The sequence below is a fragment of the Channa argus genome, chromosome 4 (genome assembly GCF_033026475.1).
Source record: "Channa argus isolate prfri chromosome 4, Channa argus male v1.0, whole genome shotgun sequence".
Lineage (NCBI taxonomy): Eukaryota > Metazoa > Chordata > Actinopteri > Anabantiformes > Channidae > Channa > Channa argus.
Genome location: NC_090200.1, coordinates 26,390,708 through 26,412,162, shown reverse-complemented (window position 1 = coordinate 26,412,162; position 21,455 = coordinate 26,390,708). Strand labels below are relative to the sequence as shown.

General features: G+C 39.0%; 1 protein-coding gene across 3 annotated transcripts in view; it reads left to right on the top strand.

Moving 5' to 3' along the window:
- The window catches only part of galnt18a (UDP-N-acetyl-alpha-D-galactosamine:polypeptide N-acetylgalactosaminyltransferase 18a), a 156,502-nt gene that overhangs the window by 112,654 nt on the left and 22,393 nt on the right, over window positions 1-21,455 (top strand). For all 3 annotated transcript variants that reach the window (XR_010914263.1, XM_067502459.1, XM_067502460.1), the window contains exons 8-9: window positions 249-386; window positions 10,640-10,735. Coding sequence is in view for 2 of the 3 variants with exons in the window: in XM_067502459.1 (XP_067358560.1) it covers window positions 249-386; window positions 10,640-10,735 (234 nt within the window). In the remaining variant the exon portion in view is untranslated. The remainder of the gene's footprint in view (window positions 1-248; window positions 387-10,639; window positions 10,736-21,455) is intronic.

Sequence of the window (21,455 nt, the reverse complement as noted above, 5' to 3'; positions counted from 1 at the left end):
TGTTAAAATGTACAGACTTTTTCTCAGAATAAAAATTGACTGCAATAGCAGTGAGTCCTAAAATGCAGAAGTCAGTGAGCATTTTTGCTGAGGTTGAGGTTTCCTTGTTCTGAAGTCCCTGAGTTTTTAGTTAAATACACTTCTTGTGTTTAATATGTTGGTTGCTGTGTTTGTTCCACTGCTGCACAGTTATCAGTGAAATATCCACAATGTAAATTCAATATTTGTGTGTTTATTCCACTCTCTAGAACTCAGGAATAAACATTGGGGACATTTCTGAGAGAAAGGCCCTGCGGTCTAGACTCCAGTGTCGATCTTTCAGCTGGTTCCTCTCCAACATCTATCCCGAGCTCCGATCTTACAGCGATACAGTCGCTTATGGAGTGGTAAGTTCACTTTAATCCTTTCTTCTCAGTTTTAATCAACGTTTTGAGCTATAACTATCTTGAAATAGGTGCTCCACTGATTTAAAAAACAAAACAAAACATGAGAACAGTTCATAAAATCCAAATCTCAGCCCACACTCAGTCCCCACTGGTTGTTACACGTAGCCTACAGACACTCCTCAAAGCAGAACATAAAGGATTTAGTAGAGTTTGCATTCATTATAAAACGAGAACAAGATACTCCTTTGGCTTTATCAAAAATGTATATGTCTTTGTTGTGGCAGCTTACCAAATGTGTGAACATGTTTTTTCTTGTCACATTTCAATGTTTATATAGCCTCTTAATGGCATTCTCCCACAATTAAGGTGATTCAATTTAGATAAAGAACAGAAGTTATATTTTTCTATCTTTTCTTATTGTCACTCAACATACCATGGGGATTTTCTTTTCTTCAGTTTAATAGCGTTTTATACACTGGCCATGGCAGGAGGCATTTTTGGGGGGGGTCATTTGTTCTATTTTCCTCAAAGCGATGTCCCAGGACCACATTGGAGGAATTTCCTCAAATTTGTCTGAACCTCCCCTTGGACTCAAGGATGAACTAGTCCAGTGTTAAAGGTCAAGGTCATCGTCATCTCATGTTTATCCCATCCCCATCAACACTGTATCATTGGAGCTTATTATTTATTAGAATGTGTAGGTCAAAAGTCAGAAAGATCCCTGTGACCTAACAAATAACCTCTCAAAAATTCATAGATTTATTTTTACAAATTTCTAATAAATTAATGATGACATTTTAATGTCAACCTCTTGTCAAATTATTCTGAGGGTAAAAACAGCATGTTTCTTACCAAACATTATACACTACAGTCATAAATCAATATATCAGTAGCTTCCATCCCAGTAAAAGGCAGGGTGCACCTGGATAGATGCCAGCTGACAGACCACCATTCACACCTTTAGAGTCACCGGTTAATAACTCTTTTTTTACACAGTAATCCCACCATAGTGGTGCCTCTGTCCTTTCACACAAGTCCTTGCAACCTGGGATCCGCAGCGTGACATTTAGTGTGACATAAAAAGCGTGTCAGGTTAACATTGTTTGGAAAATAATAATAATAGTCAAACTGTGGAGTGCTGTTGCTAGTTTTGTACAGCTTGATTTGGACTCAAGTGTGCATGTTCTGCGTCGGGTGCAACCTGCCCATGAATGGTTGTGGTCACGGATGCAGTTTCCTGCAGCAAAGTGTGTGTGTGTGTGTGTGTGTGTGTGTGTGTGTGTGTGTATGTGTGTGTGTGTGTGTGTGTGTGTGTGTGTGTGTGTGTGTGTGTGTGTGTGTGTGTGTGTGTGTGTGTGTGTGTGTGTGTGTGTGTGTGTGTGTGTGTGTGTATGGAAAAAAAAAAGCTGGAGGGCAAACAGGGAGAATCTCTGAGACCATTACAACATGCTGCTATAAGAGTAAGCAGAGGTGACGGCACCTGTACATGCTACCTGTACCACTGGCTGCTGTGGGGGCCTAGTCATAATCCACCATAATCTTCCTAAACTGTCTACCTTTGAATGTTTGGAAATTAAATGTAAAACATCCACTCTCTATAGTAATACTTCTTATTTATCTGACACTAAAGCAACATCCGGGTTTCATTACAGAAATGTATGAACTTTTTTCAACTTTCCGTACGTCATCCGGACACACCTTCTAAACACTCTGCTGCTGAGTTCTTAGAACTGCTGGACTGCTTAAACCTGAAGCAGAAAGTTGAGTTTCCCACCCATAGTAAGGGCTACATCCTCGACTTATCCCCATTTCTAACCTCCAAGTGTACGAAACATAAATCTCTCTTACTTAAACGCTGACATCAACAATCTCTCCATTGTCCCACAACTCTCATTAGTCTCTGAACTAGAGGACTACTATAACAACGGCCTCCAGAATATCCTTCAGGCCCATGCTCCTGTTAGATCACGTGTGGTCACTTTCTCCAAATCTGCACCGTGGTTTACAAGGGAGCTACGACAGATGAAAACAGCTGGGTGTACCCTTGAGCGCCGCTTTGTCTCAACCAGCTTAACTGTCCACAAAATTGCCTACCAGGAACATCAAAACAACTATTCCAAAGCACTTGCCACTGCCAGATCACAATATTACTCAAATATAATCAATAACAGCCCCAGGAAGTCAAAACAACTCTGAAGTTGAAGTTATCATACATAGGATGAAACCGTCAACATGCATCCTGGACCCTATCCCCACTCGCTTGGTAAAAGCTAATGTCTTAAACATAAGCCAACCATCACCAGCATCATTAATTACTCCCTACAGAGTGGCACAGTCCCAACATCACTGAAAACCGCAATAATTACACCACATTTAAAAAAACCCTCCCTGAATCCTGAAGTCATGGCAGACTATCGTCCGATCTCCAATCTTCCATTCCTATCAAAGGTCCTGTCTTAGCCCAGAACCAAAACAGTAAACCGCAGGCCCCAAAACCAAAACTATGAGCTAAAAGACACCAAAACCCTACACAGATCTGCAGAGGGTGTCATGATCTCAACGCTGCATTTTTTCATTTTTGCCTTATGGCCTCCGCTCTTTAAGTGGTTTCACTTACTGATCATTATCTATCACTCCCTTACATTGCTTCTCTCCCTATTGTCTCCTAACTGTCCCCTCGATCACCCTCACCTGTTATCACTCTGTCAATCAGCTCCCTTCTGTAGATCACTCCCTCTTACCGTTCATTCTTTGCTGGTATGTCTAACGCCATGGTCAGATAAACTGCTCAGCTGTTTCCTTAGATTCTCCATTCGTCTCTTTCCTAGACTTTTCTGAACCCAAGATTTTCTGTTCTTGTATCCCGCTGGGTCTCTCCTGTTAGTTTGACAACTCTGCTGTGTTACTGTAGCTCTCGTTTTTCCCCACCTCCTTCGTACAGAAAGTCTACAATTCTACATGTAAGCTGAGTTACTTAAACATCTCCCTGTCACATATAATCATAGATATTCCTTGTTCGTCTTGCTTTGTATAGTTGTAGTGTGTTTCCCCTGCATTGTTCCTCTATCTGCTTTGTATTAATTTACCTGTCTGCCACCAAGTAAGTTTCCCTATCATCTCCCTGTTATCTGCTCATAGTAATCACTGTCTGGTTTCCCAGAAACCAATTATAATATTGTGACAGAAGCACTGCAATTTTCACCATATTCCATCAATATATGTACTTACCTGTACCTGTCCACCACCTGTACAGTTAGTTTTCCCATTCACCTGTATACTTGTTGGCTGATTATCTGTTACTGTTTTTTATTAGTTCATTACTCTTTGAGCACCTAACACAGTGATGTATCTAAAAGGTTTACGTCTAACTTATTTTACCTCTAATTCTAGTCCATCTTAGCTATGCCCAGACTCCTGTTTTAATTCTTTGGTCTAATCATTATTTCTGACAGAGGGCAAAGGTCTAGTGATGCATATTCTCTCAGGCTGCACCCAAGTTTAGTAAAACTGCATAGCCCATAGCTATATCCAGCTTTGTCCAAAACTCAACTTTATAGTAACCATTGAAAATTGTTCACTTAAAGTTACTTCACAAGCACTGATATATCCCTAAAATGTGCATAGAAACCTACTCATGACTAAACACTTTCATGAAACCTTTCCAAGTATATTTCAAGCTGTAAAACTTTTCCATTAATGCTAAGTCTAATTGCACAGACAACATTTGATACATGCATCTCTGTTGTAAGTGCTCACTTCAGTTCACAGCAGCGGGGTATTGAAAGGGTGAACCTTTTTAGGCCACTTAATTTCTGCACAGCCACAGCTAACTGCTGTGGGAGGATTCTGCGTAATTGAAAAATGACAGTAATATGTTAAAAGCTGAGCAGAATTATCCACCATTCTGAATGTTCCGGCTGATAGAGGATGAAAAATGAATGCTTCTCAGCTGAAGACATTCAGTAATAATTTTAGTTATGATTGCGATTTTTGATTATGGTCTCATTTTAACCTTTTTAACTTCTAACTCATGTTCAGATGTAGTTTAAGGCATCCCGTTCGACTGCAGTCTGAAAATACTCATCACACACAAACTATTTCTTTTATATTGTAAAGGAAAACCCTTTCAGCATGCCTGACTCTCTGCAAGACTTCAAGTCTGTTCTGAATTGATGGAGGAAAAAAGGCTCTTATGGTTCTTTTCAAACATTAGCAACAACAACTGAGTCGCCGGCTCAGAAAACCGCCTCCGTGCCACCTCTTGTGTTTGTTGTTCAATAAACACTTCAGTCACAGCGCGAGCTGGATGGAGTTTGTTGACACTACTGAGCATGTGCAGGCGCTCGGCTTTGAGGGTGCGAGATGAAAGTGTTGCCACAGCGACATCTGAGAGATGTAGATATGAAGTTTACATATTTGACAGAAACAAACTCTCACAGGAGATTGCAGTTGGAGAGAGTACAAGTGTTGATGCCATTTGTGGATGCGGTTTATACATTCATCTCTAATTTAACATGATACATGCGCTGGAGAAATGCACTGCTCACACATGGTAAATATTGAACAAAAAAGGGGATATTTACGTGACGCATTTAAACTGTTTTAAATTTATTGATGTTATTCATATTAAATTACACATCAAGACTGGTAGAGTAGCTCTGCGGGCTATGGGCCTGTATCCCCCCAGTGTACCTCAACGGAAGGTGTTACAATTATTTTGGATTTGTTATATTTCATTAAATCATTTAACTTGCAAAAAAAATACTCAAACACACACACACAATAAACGGTGTGGTAATTATCATATTTGCACAGGTGATCAACATGCTTCAAGTCTCTTTAAAAGTTTCATCATTTCCCCCAATCTCACCTTTTCATATAAAGATGCAGGGTTGAATGCAAGGAAAGGACAGAAGTGTTTTTATTAGAGACATGAGGCATCCTTTCTTCTTAACTATCACATCTGTCTTTGAGGATGGAGGCTCAGCTGGATAAGCTGTCGGTCGGATTTTAGAGTTAATGTTAAGATGTTTGAAGCTTATGTTCATATACATGGGTAATTTTGCAAATATTTTCACATCAAACTGAACAGTGTTTCTACCAAACACTATGGGATATTCAGCCTCACATAACTAAATGACTGACATGCTGAACAACATCACACAGTCGTCCTCTCCAAAACAATATTAATACTAGAAAATAACAGATCTCGAAGACAAATCGTTCTAATGAATATAGAAAGTTGTTGATTTTAATGTCAGTTAGATCAACAAGTAACAACAGATCCCAAATTTTTATCTGGATAGACGCCTGTTATTAGTGTAATTTAACTGATGCTGATGCAATCACCAGCAGGTTTCTAACAAAGGGGTCTGCCGGTCCTCTAAAGATTTGAGCGAAGGATGATCTTTTTTTTTTTCTCTTATCTCTCCTCGAGCAATATCAGTGTCTTTGGAAAGTCCTTCAACATAGTGTTCAGTTCAATTCAATTCAATTCAACTGTATTTATATAGCACCAATTCACAACAAAGTCATCTCAAGGCAGGTTACATATTAAAGTCTATAAAGGTATATGGAGAAACCCCAACAAATCCCCCTTGAGCAAGCCCTAGGCAGTGGAGTGGAAAAACTCCCTTTAACAAAAGAAACCTCCAGCAGAACCAGGTGAGTGGAAAGTGAAGAGAGAAAAGAAAAGAGCAACAAAAGCAAAAACAAAACATAGGGCAGGTTGGTAGGACCAGTAACTGCACAATGGAAAACACACAGCTCCATACCCGGGGGCACCTGCAGAAAGGGACAGAAAGAGGTAGAAAGAGAAAGAAAGACAACTACAGGATAAATAAGACAAAAGGTTAATGTTATACAGTGGTGACAAATAAATGTGGGGTGAGAGGAAAGGATAGAGGGAATAGAGGAGGAAAGGAGCTCAGTGCATTGGGGGGTGGGTGCCCCAGCAGTCCAAGCCTGTAGCAGTAAACTATAACTAACTATAAGCTTTGTCAAAGAGGAAGGTTTTAAGCCTAGACTTAAAAGTAGAGAGGGTGTCTGCTTCCTGAATCTGAACTGGGAGCTGGTTTCATAGGAGAGGAACTTGATAACTAAAGGCTCTGCCTCCCATTCTACTTTTGGAAATTTCGGCAACCACAAGTAGGCCTGCATTCTGAGATCAAAGTGGTTTACTGAGATGATATAGTGCTATTATGTCTTCTATATATAATGGATCCTGACTGTTTTAAGCTTTAAGAAGCAGGGTTTTAAATTCTATTCTAGATTTAATGGGATGCCAATGGAGGGAAGCTGGTATGAAACAACTTCCAGGGTTAGTGATGATTAAGGAATGAGGAACGATCTTATAAAAGACTTGAGATGTTCGTAAGGTTGTAATAGGAGCCACGGGTTCAAGCCTTTTTTCTGACAAGCATACACCTTGCTGTTGAGCAATACACTGAGAGGGGCTGCTGCTTTGTACTGTAGCTGAACATGGTCCTTGACCGCTCTGAAATGGGGCAACAGAAAAGAGATTTTTCTCCTGTGGATCAATAAAGTGTCAGATTATTGAACCACTACAATAAACTAAATGTGACAGCAACATGAGATATTGGGGTTCAATAAATGAAATGAGGGAGGTATGTAGTCATTGAACTACTACATGGCAATAGAAAGACTGGTGAAAAAAATCTGTATGTAAAAAAGATCCTGTTCACTTATAAATATCAACTGTGCCCCTACACCTTTATTTAATGAGTCTGAACCTCATAGAGATGCTGTCAATAAGGCCTTTAATTCATCGTTTGTATTTCACTAAAGATTTATGAGGAATGGTAGAGCAAACCCAATCTCAGACCACAGAGCTTGAGAAGATAAACAGAAAATTATTTTTAAAGGTCACTCGATTGGCAGATTTAAGATGGCTGCCAGAGAATGTTTACCCGGCTTGTGGTGGTGCTAAAAGTGCACAACGTGAATCAGACAGCTGAACGTTTACCATAGTAGGTTCTGAATATTTCGAAAGGCCGCTATACTGTATGTGTCCATGCATTAAGTTTATCACTGAAAGGAAACCTGTCTGCAGCAAACCAGCTACTGTCAGAGCTGCAATAGAAAATGCTTTACCTCAAGACTGAGAGAAATGCTGAGTTGTAATGTGACATATACAAATCCACAGAGAATCGTCAACAAACTTGAAAGCTTTATTTTCTTTTTATACCTCCACACCAAGAACAGCCATGGGCAGAAAATGGTGCAATATCACACCTTAGGAGACGTTCTGCAAATTTGACTCATGGGAGCACTGATTAGAAGCTAGACAGGCATGTATGTAGAATAAAAGCTGACTGGTTGGTGGGGGCATACAACCACAAGCCAATAATTCGTGTTTAGATTCAGTCATTTCATTGTTTACAGCTTAACAGCATATTTACTGAAATAATGTAGTGTAGTAACTAGTGAACATATTAAAATATTAACAGTATTATCCAGGCCAAAACTATTTAAGGAGTGGAGACAAAAAGCGAACTAAAACACAAGCAGTTTCTATTTGGTTCACAAGGGAAGTAAACATGTTTAAATCTGACATAATGCTTTATCCATTGGTAGAAGCAGAAACAAGCTGTTATATTGATACAAATATTTGCATTTTTACATATATCCATGCAACATTATAAGAAACACACACTTGAGTTTGTAAGTTCAAATCAAACGATTGAAATAAATGTTAATGAACAGGGTCAATTAATAGCACATAAAACATATTAATGTCATTCACACAGTGTGAGGACGACCAGGCCTCAACTGCCTTGTTCTGGTCATAAATATCTGTAAAAGCATTTTGCAGGGCCACAATTTTTTGGGAGAACCCGTACATCATCTTTTTAAATTTTATTTATTTATTTTTTTTGATAGCACAGCTTCTTCCCATTCAGCTCAAGCAGCACTGGTGACATCTGACCTTCTCCTCAAATTGCCTGACACAGCCTGCAAACAGCAGAGACACTGATGGAAAAGAGTCTGCCATCGGCCAGACAGATACAAGATTGTTTTGTGCTATAACGCTCTCTAAATCAAATTGTTATAGAAATATATAATCAGAAAATGGAACCAAGGTCTATTTTCTCAAAGGTACCTTCATGCTTTATGTAAAGGTTTGAAGGACAGACGGAAGAATATTGATCATGCTTTGGACATTTACATAGCCTGTAATGTGCAATTAGTCTATAATTTGCTGTGGAATAGGGCCAAATTACAGAAGAAACCTGTGATCCAAAAAGTGTAAATGCTTTTACTTTTGAAGATATTACACTGAAGCTCCTAAAAAAAAAAAAAGGTGAAGGTTACTCTAAAGTGTTTGCATGACTTTCTGCTGGGAAGCAGTAATTAGCCTGGAGTGATCCCATTTGTCTTAACTTTAGCCACTCAGCTAGAACTGTGTTGTGCACCACTTTGTCATAATGGTCTAATTAATAATATAAAGGCAGAGAGAGAAAGACAGGGAGGGGAGAAAGAGTGAAACTGGAGGGAGGGAGAAAATGGGTGCATTATTTAAAAAGTTGTACTATGAAATATTTGTTCTTTCCTTTTAAACCTTTTGTCTTTTGTCATTCCACAAAACAGTCTGTAGTCAAACAGAAATGAGTGTACAGTAGCTTTAAAAGGAATCCAAAAATGTATTTTAAAGGGCGACTTCACCAATTTTCTACTTGCTTTCTATGGCTTTAGTTTAGGGTGTAAATGAATTAATGCTTTTAAACTTCCTTCTGACTGCCCTATATAAAATATCTCTCTACTACCTGAAATTCTACTCCAGATGACATCACTTAAAGGGGTTTTTCATCACTGGGAGTCACACTTTGTAGTGTGAGCAACGACATGACCTAATAGGAAATTAGGGTTTCTTTTACCTAGAAGCATTTTCCAGTTCGAGGTAGAGAAATATTTTAATACAGGGAAGTGAAATGGAAGTTTATTGGCATTTAATTACATATACTATGCAAACTAGAACCGCTGTTCAGTCAGTGGGAAGCTGAAAAAACCCTCTCAGATCAAGGTGGATTGGGGGACTACAAAGCGAGTTTGTAGCTCTCGGCTTCTGATTCATTGAACACACCTGATCCAGGTGATTAGCAGCTGATGGTTCAGAGCTGGGAAAACAAGCAGAGCAGTTGACCAGGACTAGGACTGAGAACCACTGCTCTATGACAGCTATGTACAAGATCTTAACTTATCATTGGCATTTGTATTAATACAGAATAAAATCTTTATGAGAAACAGAACTTTATATTCAGCAAGAAAATCTTCCCAGGATTAGAAGTACTGATCACATCACAACCACTAAACTTCCTCATCACAAGCACTTACCTCTTTTACAAGAGCCTTTCTTCTTATGGGAACCTGATAGTAGCTAGTGAAAGTGAGCATAAACACAGTGAAGCTGTAAATGAATCAATAGCAAGGCAGGAACGGCTTCCCATAGCATCAATCCTTTCTTCAATGGCCTTTTCTGACATATTAGCTCAAATGAGCCAGTATGCAGTAATTCTACTGAAATTCTGCATAATAACAAAATCTGCATTTACATACACACAGCTAAAGTGAAAACCCCCAGAATGTTATGTTTAGACAAAAAAACCTACGGAATTCATGGATAAATGTAGCCTTTATGGGGATCAATGATTGCAGTCTCAAATTCCCTCTGCCATGTCAAAGTCAGTCAAAAAATATAGCGACCAGTTATTCAAATATTTTCTAAACTTGAAATTCGCTTTGCCTACCTCTCCTCTTTTTGTGTTCCACTTGGAGCACTGCTTATTACGTTTGCATAAGGATCACAGCGCCTTTGAGGAGAGACATTGGGTTTATAGATTGTGTGGGGTGGACTCTATATTACAGAGTTTTAATTCGTGCATGTGACAGAACACAGACAAATGTACAATTTGTCAGCTCCTATGCAGCTTGCATAGTGTGTGTATAGCGTGATCGATCTCAGTCTCATAACAAAAGCTAATCAGTGAATCCCCACTGTTCCCAATATTCTTTCAATGTAAATAAAGCACACATTTAATTAATAAAAACTGTACACCATTGCAAAGGTCTTGTCCTCCACAAAAAAATGTGTTTTACCGTAGTAGTAAAACCTGTTAAACCTCTTTTCTCTAAATAAAAATCTCCTAAATAAATCATACATTTCTTTAGAGTTGTGACTAAATCATTTACTCCCTCTCTCACTTCCACTCATTTTCTTCTTTTTTTTTTTCCAGTTAAAGAACAGTCTAAGAGATGACCTGTGTTTGGACCAGGGACCTGACACTGACAACATTCCCATCATGTATCTCTGTCATGGGATGACTCCACAGGTCAGTGGTCTCTCGCTGTGTTCTCTTCTATTCTTAACCTTTCTCCTTGAGCACATGGAAAATTAAAACAGGCTGTCAGCAGCAGAAATCTGGACTTTACCATTGTCTTTGTTTATTTAAATGGAAGGTTTGGAGACAGAAAGCACTGCATGAAGTTGCATTGTGGTAGCATGAATTGACAGAGGGACATGTCTTTATTCCCTAAACAACAAAAAAAGCTTTATCACACTCAAGTGCTACTTTTTATAACCCAACCTCACAATTTTGCTGATATTATCAACACCAATATTAGCTACATAAAGTTAATTTTTGTTCCTTTTTTATTTTCTTATTTGCTACTTCCATGGCCACTAGGTAGCAAAACAATATCCATTCTGCTTTAGCCCGGGTTTGGTGTCTATTATCTCCTGAAGGAAACATCTGGTTCTTTAACTGCTTCATTGTGTTCACCGGATATATTATCAATTTAAATTCAATTAAAATGCTGAAACAGTGTCGTTAATGAAATTCTGGTCAGAGTAACATCTTATACTGTTTTGGGGAGTCACATAGAAAGGCCCAGCACAGCCCACATGTGGATTCAAACTGGGGACACCATTGTGCTTTAAGCAACTAATGAAAAATACCAACATGGCTCTTTGAGATTTCTAGAGACTCATTTCAATGTAAAAATGAGTCTTAAACCTGGAAATCAGTTGGCACTTTTGCACTTAAACTTCTCTCGTCACAAAGTCGATGTTAGGTGTTTATTTAAATGCTTGAAATAAGGTCTGTAGATAACACAAGGTCAACAAGGCTTCACAATTTATTCTCTGACATAAAAGTCACCAGTAAATGGCCCGCTGTTTAAGTGCTATTTCTGAGCTTTTATGTTTCTTAAAAAATGAGTTGCTAATAAGTGGTTAAATGACACTACAGAGGTTGTTGGAAACGTTAAATTTCATCATATCAAACACAGAGATGCATCTACTCACTAGTCCACCTTTACAGCCTCGTAACTTGTCATTGAATTTATCATGTCGATGTAAGAGGAAAGGCCTTTCTAGAATTGGTAACTGTGATAAATCAAATGACACATTAGATGGTTTGACCTAAAATCATAAAGTGGTGTTAATATGATAAAATTATCATTGGAAAAATCCCATTGGCTTATTTTTGAGGGAGTCAGGAAGTCAGGGAGTCAGGATCAGTCTGTGCAAATGACTGTCAGACATGGTGCTCTGTCAAATGAAAACACATTTACTGTCTCTGGCCTTGTTGCAATATGTGATATTCCTGCAGATTATTTAGATGAATAAGAATAAAGAGGTTAAGGGTGCTGTTCTATCGCTGACTTATGCCCTGGCCCTTGCTCACACACATTGGAGACACACATATCCATCTTGCTGCTTTGTGTCTGCCACAGAAATATATTAAATCAAATTAGCTACCATCTTTTTGTCTGGAAGCTGTGATCTTTAAAACAAAAGAGTGATCACGCCAATTCTGTGAAGCTGAAGCAGACAGAGGTGCACTCCGGCGCTGATGTGACCAACTCTGTCAAACAATTCCAATGCTGAACGGTAGTATAATTCATGAGCCTTTTAAATTACCCTTTGAAATGTTAAAGCTGGATAATTCAGCACAATGTGTCACCATCAGCCATGTTAAACTCTTTTCTGCAGTGCATATGTTAGCAAATTATACCAGACAGGAAAACTAAGGAAATGCTTCGCCAATAGCTACTAATGTATGACCACACTGTAATAATTCTATTATGTCTTGTGCTGTGTCGCAGGTAAATTTTGTAAGAGTAGTTTTGAGTTCACTGACAGCTCATCCCACTGGAGATTTAAGGCTCTTTACTTCTATGGGGTAGTACAGTTTGTACTTTTTGCCCCTTTATTAAAGCCTGTTTCCACTTTTCTAAACTAACTATGCGCATTAGCTGCCACAAATCGCAGCTGGAGTCTACTTAATACGGAGCTCTGCATCTAGTAGAGCTTACCGAGGACACTCCAAGCCTCGCCTCTATTGACAGCAAAGTTAATAGCTTTGACCGGCGCCTGAATGTCGGAAACATCCAACTTTCTTTCTGGGTCATACTCAGCAATACAGTGTCAGCTGCTGAAACAGCTGTGTGGGCAATTCTCTGTGACTCTGCTGTCTTTTTGCTTTCACACTGTCTCTCTCCTGGAGATGGCATAATCAGCAGGTGCTGATAAAGAAAGTGAGTTGTATTAGTCCATTTTAATCTCCTGCATAGTTTTCATTTATTTATTTATTATAAATAGAGATGGCGATGGGCAGGGCTGCTGTGAATGGTCTTATTGCCCCTCAAAATAAAAAGCTTAATTCCGTGCTAGTTCTACTAGTCTCTTTGTGTCCACTACCATAGCATGTATTTAGCTCAGTCAGAGTGAAAGCAGGGCAGGAAGGTGGCCCGTAAATATAATCAGCCTCTGGCAGAGTCAGTCACTGCAGGCGCTCCCCAAAGTAAGGCCTGTGGGCTAATTCCCCAGAATGATGCGCTGCTACTCATTTGGCCTCTATGGTGATTATTTATTAAAATCTGAGGCGTTGTGTCACAACACAAGTAAGTCCGAAGCTGAGCTCCACTTTCATATTTTCCTGCAATAGTGAAATGTGGGGGTGTTAAAGGCAGAGCCAAAGATACAATAATTTGCTTGCTCATATTTATGGAGTTTACCAGAAAGAAAAATGACTTCTAGCAAACCATAATTTAACCACTGCACTGTTACACATCTCCAGATAACAGGGGTATTTTGGGGACTTTACTAGAATGTTAAGATAGCAGCAGAATATCATTACACAGTGCCGAATGAGCAAGGAGGAACTAATCACTTTAAAGTGGAAGGAAGGAGGTTATTATCTATCCTCAATCTGCTGCTGTAATCATAGGAGGTATTAGAGAATGTTAGTATATAATGGATAAATCCATGATCTTTGCTGTTAATGGATATTCTCACACACATTTATACATACACAGCTGCTTGGCGCATCAGCCTAATGAAATTTCAGGCCTCAGTGGCTGAACCTACTCAAGGTAACAACAATAGCATGCCTACGTATATTGATGACAGGCTTATTAGTGAATGTAAAATATGTTATTTTTAAGAAATGTCAGCAATAAGAGCAACGAGAGTGCAGAGCAAAACGCAGGATATTCCTCTGGTGTTCAATCACACTTTTATCACATTTCATTCTGTATTTATTCTTGCAGAGTATGTCTTCTAATGTTATTACCTCCGGTCCTTCGTCTTCCTCATTCATTCTTTTGAAAAGAATCACCCCATTTTTCTGTGTGCATGTGTCCGAATAGAATATAGAAGAATAGGGCCTTGAATACCTGATGAACTGCTTAATGTCAACGATGCGTAACGTTCCTCAATTTCCTTTGCAGCCCCATGACAAGGATGATGGGAGGGGAAGCCTGGGAGGATAAGGAGAGGACAAGAGAGAGAGCAAGATAGACAGATAGAGAGAAAAAGGGACTTTTTTACAGTCTGTGCCTGATATCAGGGTGAGGAATTCATTGGCAAGTGTTCAGTTAAGTACTTCTCTGCATATGCCAGTAAATGACCGCAGCTATCGACCTCGTGTCACATTCACGTTGCGTCAGCTTTACTTTAAGAACCACCTGCCAGCAGACTCAATGTTCTACCAGGTGATCCACCAGGTTACACTTACAATTGTTTTTTTCAAGGGGGGTTGTAAATTTGGAGCACGGGCAACAAATTGGTAAGGAATGACTGTATGAAGGGAACTTGAAATCTAAAGGGGAAGCAGGTGGGGAAGGCTGTGGTCCTGAGACACACAGGAAGTGCTGCATCTAAAAAGAAGACAACTCAGTGAGTTAACAGGAAGTGCAAAAACATACAAAAGCATGATCATAATAATCATTACAGAGGCTGATTAGTAACCCTTTCACTCTAAAGCCCATTTTACATCAAGTTCATGATAAATAAAACCTATTCAAACTCCCGTATACAGTATGTCATATCCAGACACAGTGCAATTTTTGTGGCTTTACTTGACAGAAGAGGACATACATACACACACACACTTTTCTATTATGTCAAATAAGGCTTCTTTCATGAACTGCAAATTAAAGGAATCAGAGATAATTTTTTAATTACACTAAGGTCCTTATGAGTGTAGCCCTGTGGCCCAGAGTTCTGCAGAAACATCAATACTGCTGTGTTGTGTGTAGACTGGGCTGCTACTTGTAGAACGTTGGATATTTTCTGTGTAGCTGATTAAACACTTACATTTATCACACAGCAGCAGAACTTATAGGTGTGTTTCATCTACAGTCTCTGATTTGACTGGGTAGCTTGGGCAAAGCAAAGCAGCATGTCACATCATGAACATGTCACATCAACTCATTCAAAAAAGTTTAACGGAAAAAACGTGCAGAGTTTTTCCCGTTGTGGGACGACTGCGGTGAGGGAAGATAGAGCGGTTATCCACTAATCTCACAGTTGTTGTTAAATCCCCGGCTCCTCCAGTCTCATGTCAAAGTGTCCTTAAGCAAAGACACTGACCCCCAAGTTAGTTGCTCCCGGTGAGCATTGGCCAGCTGCATAGCTGCTCCCCCATTGGTGTATTGGTGAATAAGATGCAGATTATTGATTGATTCACTTTAAAGAATCACAAGCCAGAAAGGTTGGGATCCACTACTTTAAAATAGTATAGGGTAGTTTTATCTTACAGTGTATTGTCAAAGCAGGTTTTTATTTTATCATGTGATTTTATGCACCTCAATGTCATAATGGACAAATACAAGATGGTTGGGATCCTGTCGTATTTACCACGGCTACAAGATGTCACCTAATTATCACAAGCCCTATTATACTCTACTCTACTTATAAAAGCACTGGTAGATACTAAGTGACCTGCTGGAGCATAACTGTGTGCATGATTACGACTGATAGCTCACCATTCAGCAGCATGGTGACACTTTGGGGACACAATTGGCTGACAGAATTGTACTTCTATTCCACTCTACTCTAGAAACGTAATTCCATTGTTTTACAGCTCATTTTCTATTTCAGGCAGCAGGAGGAGGTGTGAATGACAACCTTTATTCTAGCAACTAGTGAAAAATTGCAGCAGAAATTAGGCAGATAATAGAAATCTGATGTGTGCTTCAGTATTGGTGAAGTCTTGCTATGGAGACTGGTTTTGGCTCTCGATCAATAAAGTCTGAAAATTAGACCTTTGAGACTGTTTACAGAGATAAACAGAGAGTGTGTGTGTGCGTGTGAGTGTGTGTGGGGGGTCTTATTTCTATCTTTGTAAGGTCCTCTTTGACATAAGTATTCATTAAGCTATTTTAGCATATTGAGGTTGTCACGCTGAAAGTGCTGTTAGAGATAGGAGTTAACTGTAGTGAGTAAGAGTTCTTACAGTAATACACTGCAAATGTGTGTTTGTATCGGTGTGCCTGTGTGTGGAGGTGGATGTGTGGGTGTCTACACAACTCTATTGAACTGGTAAGTACAGGCAAAAATGTTGCAGAAACTCATGTAGCATAACTTGAGAGTTAAAGGCTGGAATAAAACCTTGATAAAGAGAAAGAACCCAAGTAGCAGAACGAGTTTAATCAAAGATTAAACTTTAGAACACAGCCTTACCACTTGGGAAAGAGAAAAGACTTTCCTCCAACAGTGACTTTTCTTGTTTGAAAGAGACTTGATTCATCATTTTGGGGGAAGCTGGTAGTTTATTAATGATTTAAAACAGACTCACATGTCACCCGAGAGTCAGCTGGATACAAAGAAAGCTCAAACCAATTACCAGACTTTGAAAAGTTCTAACAAATAGTGTGCGTGTGTGTGTGTCTGTGTGTGTTGACGGGGGGTAGCTTTGGTGCTAGAGAAACCCAATTACTGGACTTTACAAAAGTTAACCTTAGACAAATTTGATCTGTAAGAACATGTTTGTCAATGTCTATTCATCAGTAGGGTAGAAAAACATGCACAACGCTCAAACACCATCTTCGTTTTCTACCGAGTTGTATTCTGTATGTGTATGTGAATTTCCAGCCACCCTTGTAAAACAATTTTCTCACAAGCAGGAGAAGCCCGAGAAGCCCTGCTGGCTAATTTGTCAGGTCATTAAAAGCTGTGGTTATAAACTGGAGAAAAATTTGTTGGCGTTGCACTAAAGTCATCTATTTTCAAAATGAATCTGTATGTAAGGCTGTTTCAACAGGAAACAATTTGATCAGTGTACACTGGTGTAAAGCATACACATGTCTTTTTCTTTGTGTGTGTCAGCTGCATAGTAGCAGGAAAGTTTTTTCACTGAGCTTGTTATCTTTATCTATAAATAACAGTTTTTCTGGAGTAACCTGGTTGTCTCCTCTCCTTCTCCACCTCTGTCTGCTCCACTCCTCTGGGAGAAGCTCTTCATTATGTACTCAGACAATTTTGCACCTTGTACACGCTGGGTGTGTGTGTGTGTGTGTGTGTGTGTGTGTGTTTGTGTTGTGTTCTTGCCACCAGAACAGATGGCTGATGGAAACACCAGTTATTAGCTTGTCTAACTACATCCCTTGCTGTCACTAATCGGCTCACCAGGAACACCAGTTCGTTCTATTCACATTAAGAAAATCACATCTGGTTAGTAGCTCAGTGCCATTAGGGGTCAACTGTCTCCATAGCTGAACTCATTTTGCACCTCAAATAGCAGCTTCCTTTTTGTTTGGACTTTATATTTGACCAAAGCACAAGTCAGCACCGCCCACCAAATACCAGATACCAATTTGCTTTTTGCTTTGCCCATTTAACCCTGACCTAAAAGATTATCTTCCAGCTTCTGATTTACCCAGGTAATCAGCAGTGGGAAGGGCAGGGATGAAAAAAAGGGCAGGGGCAGATGGTAGCTGCAGAGTCATGTTAGCTCTGAGCAAAAAGGCAAAATTACTTGAAATCACAAACAGCACACTCTGAGAAAACAGAGACCTTTAACCTTTTAATCGGTGGAGCTGTAACCCTCTAGGAGGCCACATTTGTGCCTTTCACACTGGGTACTATTATTACTACAAGGGCATTTGTACCCTTGTGCTAATAGCTTTACTCCGTATTCAGCACCTTGCCTCTTGATAATTGCATTACTGACTTGATCATTGTAATATCAAAGTTTCATATCCACAAATCTACTTAATAAACAGACTGTCTCCCGAAAAAATACCTTAACTGAATAAATGGTACATATATGTCTCCTAAAAAGAAAACCACTGACGTAAGGGTTAGAGGAATATTGTGGATGTGTGTGAAAGCAATAAATGTGTAAAATGGTTGTTACATTTTTCCTGTATTTCACCAATCGTCGATCTTCCTCTGACCCTAACCAGCTCCTGTACCTGCCTAATCACAAATATAAAATGCTTTAATAATGCAGTAGTCACACAAACTAGACATTGTACTGCAAGATCACATATTATGTCAGAAAACAAAACCAGATATTTTACTGCAAGATCAGATATTTTGGTCAACAAAATAAACGTTGTCTGGTAACATTTCATTGATTTGTTTGGTGTCAACGTATTTCCAACTCACCATTTACGCTACATGTCAACATATTCTCATTATGTTCACTGAAAATGTAATGTGGTTGAAATTACATCCTCTGCAAAATGTAATGACATTTTGTATTACAGTTTAGTTGTAGACAGATGTAATGTTTTAAAAGGCTGGGTAGATATATGTGCCTTAATAATTAGCCTTACGGGGTACATTAGTGTACATTGTACCTTGGGGGACAGAAAGACTCCTACATATTTCTGAGTGTATGTTAGTGTAGTTTCAGCTCAATGTTGTGAGCTGCTGTTTGACAGTAAACTTCTTGTAAACACAAGGTACCTGTGTTTTCCTGTCACATTACACTGTCTTGGTGCTGACGATAAAGAGAATTACATTAGTCACGAATATCAAACATTTTGGTTCTGCAAACAATACACTCTGCTGCACTGTTGAGTTGTGAGAGGATGCAGCTTGTGAAATTAAAGCTTGTATAGGTCTTTCTCACAGTACATCACAGCAGAACTCCTCTGCCAGTTTTACAGTATGTTACCAGCATGTATAATCCCTCCACAGCATCTGTGGGTACACTGATGATGAGAGTACATGAGAGTACGTAAAGATACATGTTGGAGGTAAAGATTTATAAGAAAAAGATACTGTCTGCCTGCTTTTCCTGAAGTCAGTCTGGTGACAAATGTCTTCTAAAAGTTCAGTCTCTAAACATTGTTTCATGTAATAAAACAATGAGAAAAGTAATTTTCAGTTTTCACAAAACACATAAGTAAATTACCAATGTATACTAAAGTAATAAAATTAAGATATTAAAACAACTACACACACATATTAAGGCTGACTCATCATTGGCAGCAGAAGGCAGTTATCAGGTAAGCGTCATGCTCTATGCTAGTCAAGTGATGGCATGAAGACACGTGAATCAGCAGCATTAGAAATGTCTCAGTGTGTCCATAAATGGACAAACACACGGGATGAGCACAGACACAAACTGTGAAAATTATACCACTTCATTAGACCAAAATACAGAGTATTATCATTTTATGCTTTTCAGATAAAGTGCTTGTAGTAATGGTAACCAGTCACCATAAACAATACAGGACATTTCTCTTTTTTGCAGTCAAACATTGTTGCAACACTGACTGTATTTGGAAAGTATTCACATGTAATAAGAACCTCTGGCAGACACTATAATACATCAAAATGGCAATAATCGTCTGAGGCCTGAAAACCTACAGTTATTCAGTGAAAAGGTCCAAGTTTCTCTGGAAGATGAACACTTCCTACTTTGTAGAATGGGTAACTCCAACATCAGCTATTTGAACATGGTACATGATGGAGATTAATCAATTACTATTCAATTCTGTACAGCTTTGTGATGATAAGCATGACAGGTGTGTAAAGAATATAGTCAGCATCTGAATTCTTCAGACATAATTACCAATGTTTCACATATTCTATTGTTACATATCAAAGCTACTTTCTAACACACTCTGCCAAAGCTCTGTACCTCCTCACAACATATGCTTTCTACTTCACTTGGCTCTGTTGGCCATTTCTCACACACGAGACTGTGAGGACAAATATAAAACAGCATATGTGTTTAGTAACAGCCTGGAGCTTATATGCAAAATATAAATACAACTTCACATTGTGTGACAGAGATGTAAATAGCAGTAGGAAAATGGCAGAGAAATCTCTCTTCTTTGTCATCAGTGTTCTCTATTTCTTCCCAGTTTAGACTCAGACTCCTGCTCGAACATGTGGTACATGACCAAATTAAGGACTTTTATGAACGTGTAAAAGTGTCTGAGCCTGAAAAGGAGAAAAGCATGGCATCTTTGAAAGAGGAGGCTGGTCATTTTCTATATTTGTGTAACTGTCAACATGTTATGTGATAAAAAGCCTAAAACCATGTGTAGAGGCGAAGCTGAATTGCATCAGCTCACTGTAGCATTTGTAATTGCAGGAGCTGTCGCACACCGACCCAATGTCAGGCCATTGGTGCACGTCTGTCACCCTGTACATTGGAGTATGTCCCACATCATTTGCACTCTGGGGCTTTAAGCCTTAATTACTTGATCATTGAGCTTATTTGACCTTAGCATCATGATAGGCTCATGGGGTTTAGGGTCAGGGAACAGTTGTGGTGGTGGTTAAAGGACGCTTTCACTGATTTTAAACTTGCTTCTTTTGGTTCCAGTTTGGGTAGAACGTGTAACTAAATGCTGCTTTTCTGCTGACATGTCCCTTAACGTGAGTAATTATTCACACTGTACTCATAAAAAATGTTATCATCACTAAACATCAACTTTCCAAAGAAGAAAGAATACTAACCCTTTCTACTGTACACACTTAATAAAAATGTGTACATCTGTCAGGAGAGGTTGCTATCTGTCTTACACAGGAACAACAGAACAACTTCTGTGTTAGTGGTTTTAAGAAGCAGTGATGGGGAGGAGATGGCATTAAGCCCTCTGTTAGGAGCGGAAATTCAATCTATTGACAGATGCAAGTTTAAGCACTCTTAACAAAGAAACAAACTGTCATCCTGTAGCACTGGCACGTACTTAACATAATCAAACATTTCTGCTCCTTTGCACTTTCTGTGTGTGTGTGTTTAAACAGCAGCTCAAAAGCTCTGTGGCTGGTTCACAGTGTGGTAATGGCTCCTATCTACAAATTTTCTCTTCTTGAAAGGCCTGCCATCATTCTCATCAATTACTTCCTCACAGCGTTCACACTCTCCTGTAGATACACACACAGTCACAGAACTGCAACACGTTGACAGCACATTCATGTTGACATTGATCCTTCTAATTTGCTTTACTTTACATCAAGTTATCTGTGGATCTTTTGTCTTATCTATGTCTTTTCCCTTTGAGTACAGGAATATACATGTCTTGCACTATGGTTTGAATATTCAAATTACCAAAGGTGTGTTTTGATTTTTCTCATCAAACATGTTTACAGGCTTCAAAATTGGGCCAGTATTTGCATAAATTAGCATGTTCTTGTGTTTTGTTTTTTTAGGTATGCTAACTTTCTTCTTGTAATATTTAGCTAGGATCCCCATTTCTATCTCTGTTCTAACCTCAGTTCTCACCACGATAAAATGGCATTCTTCTTACCTTCTTGTTTTTCTTGTTAATTAGGTGGGTTACAGGTGGCCTGTT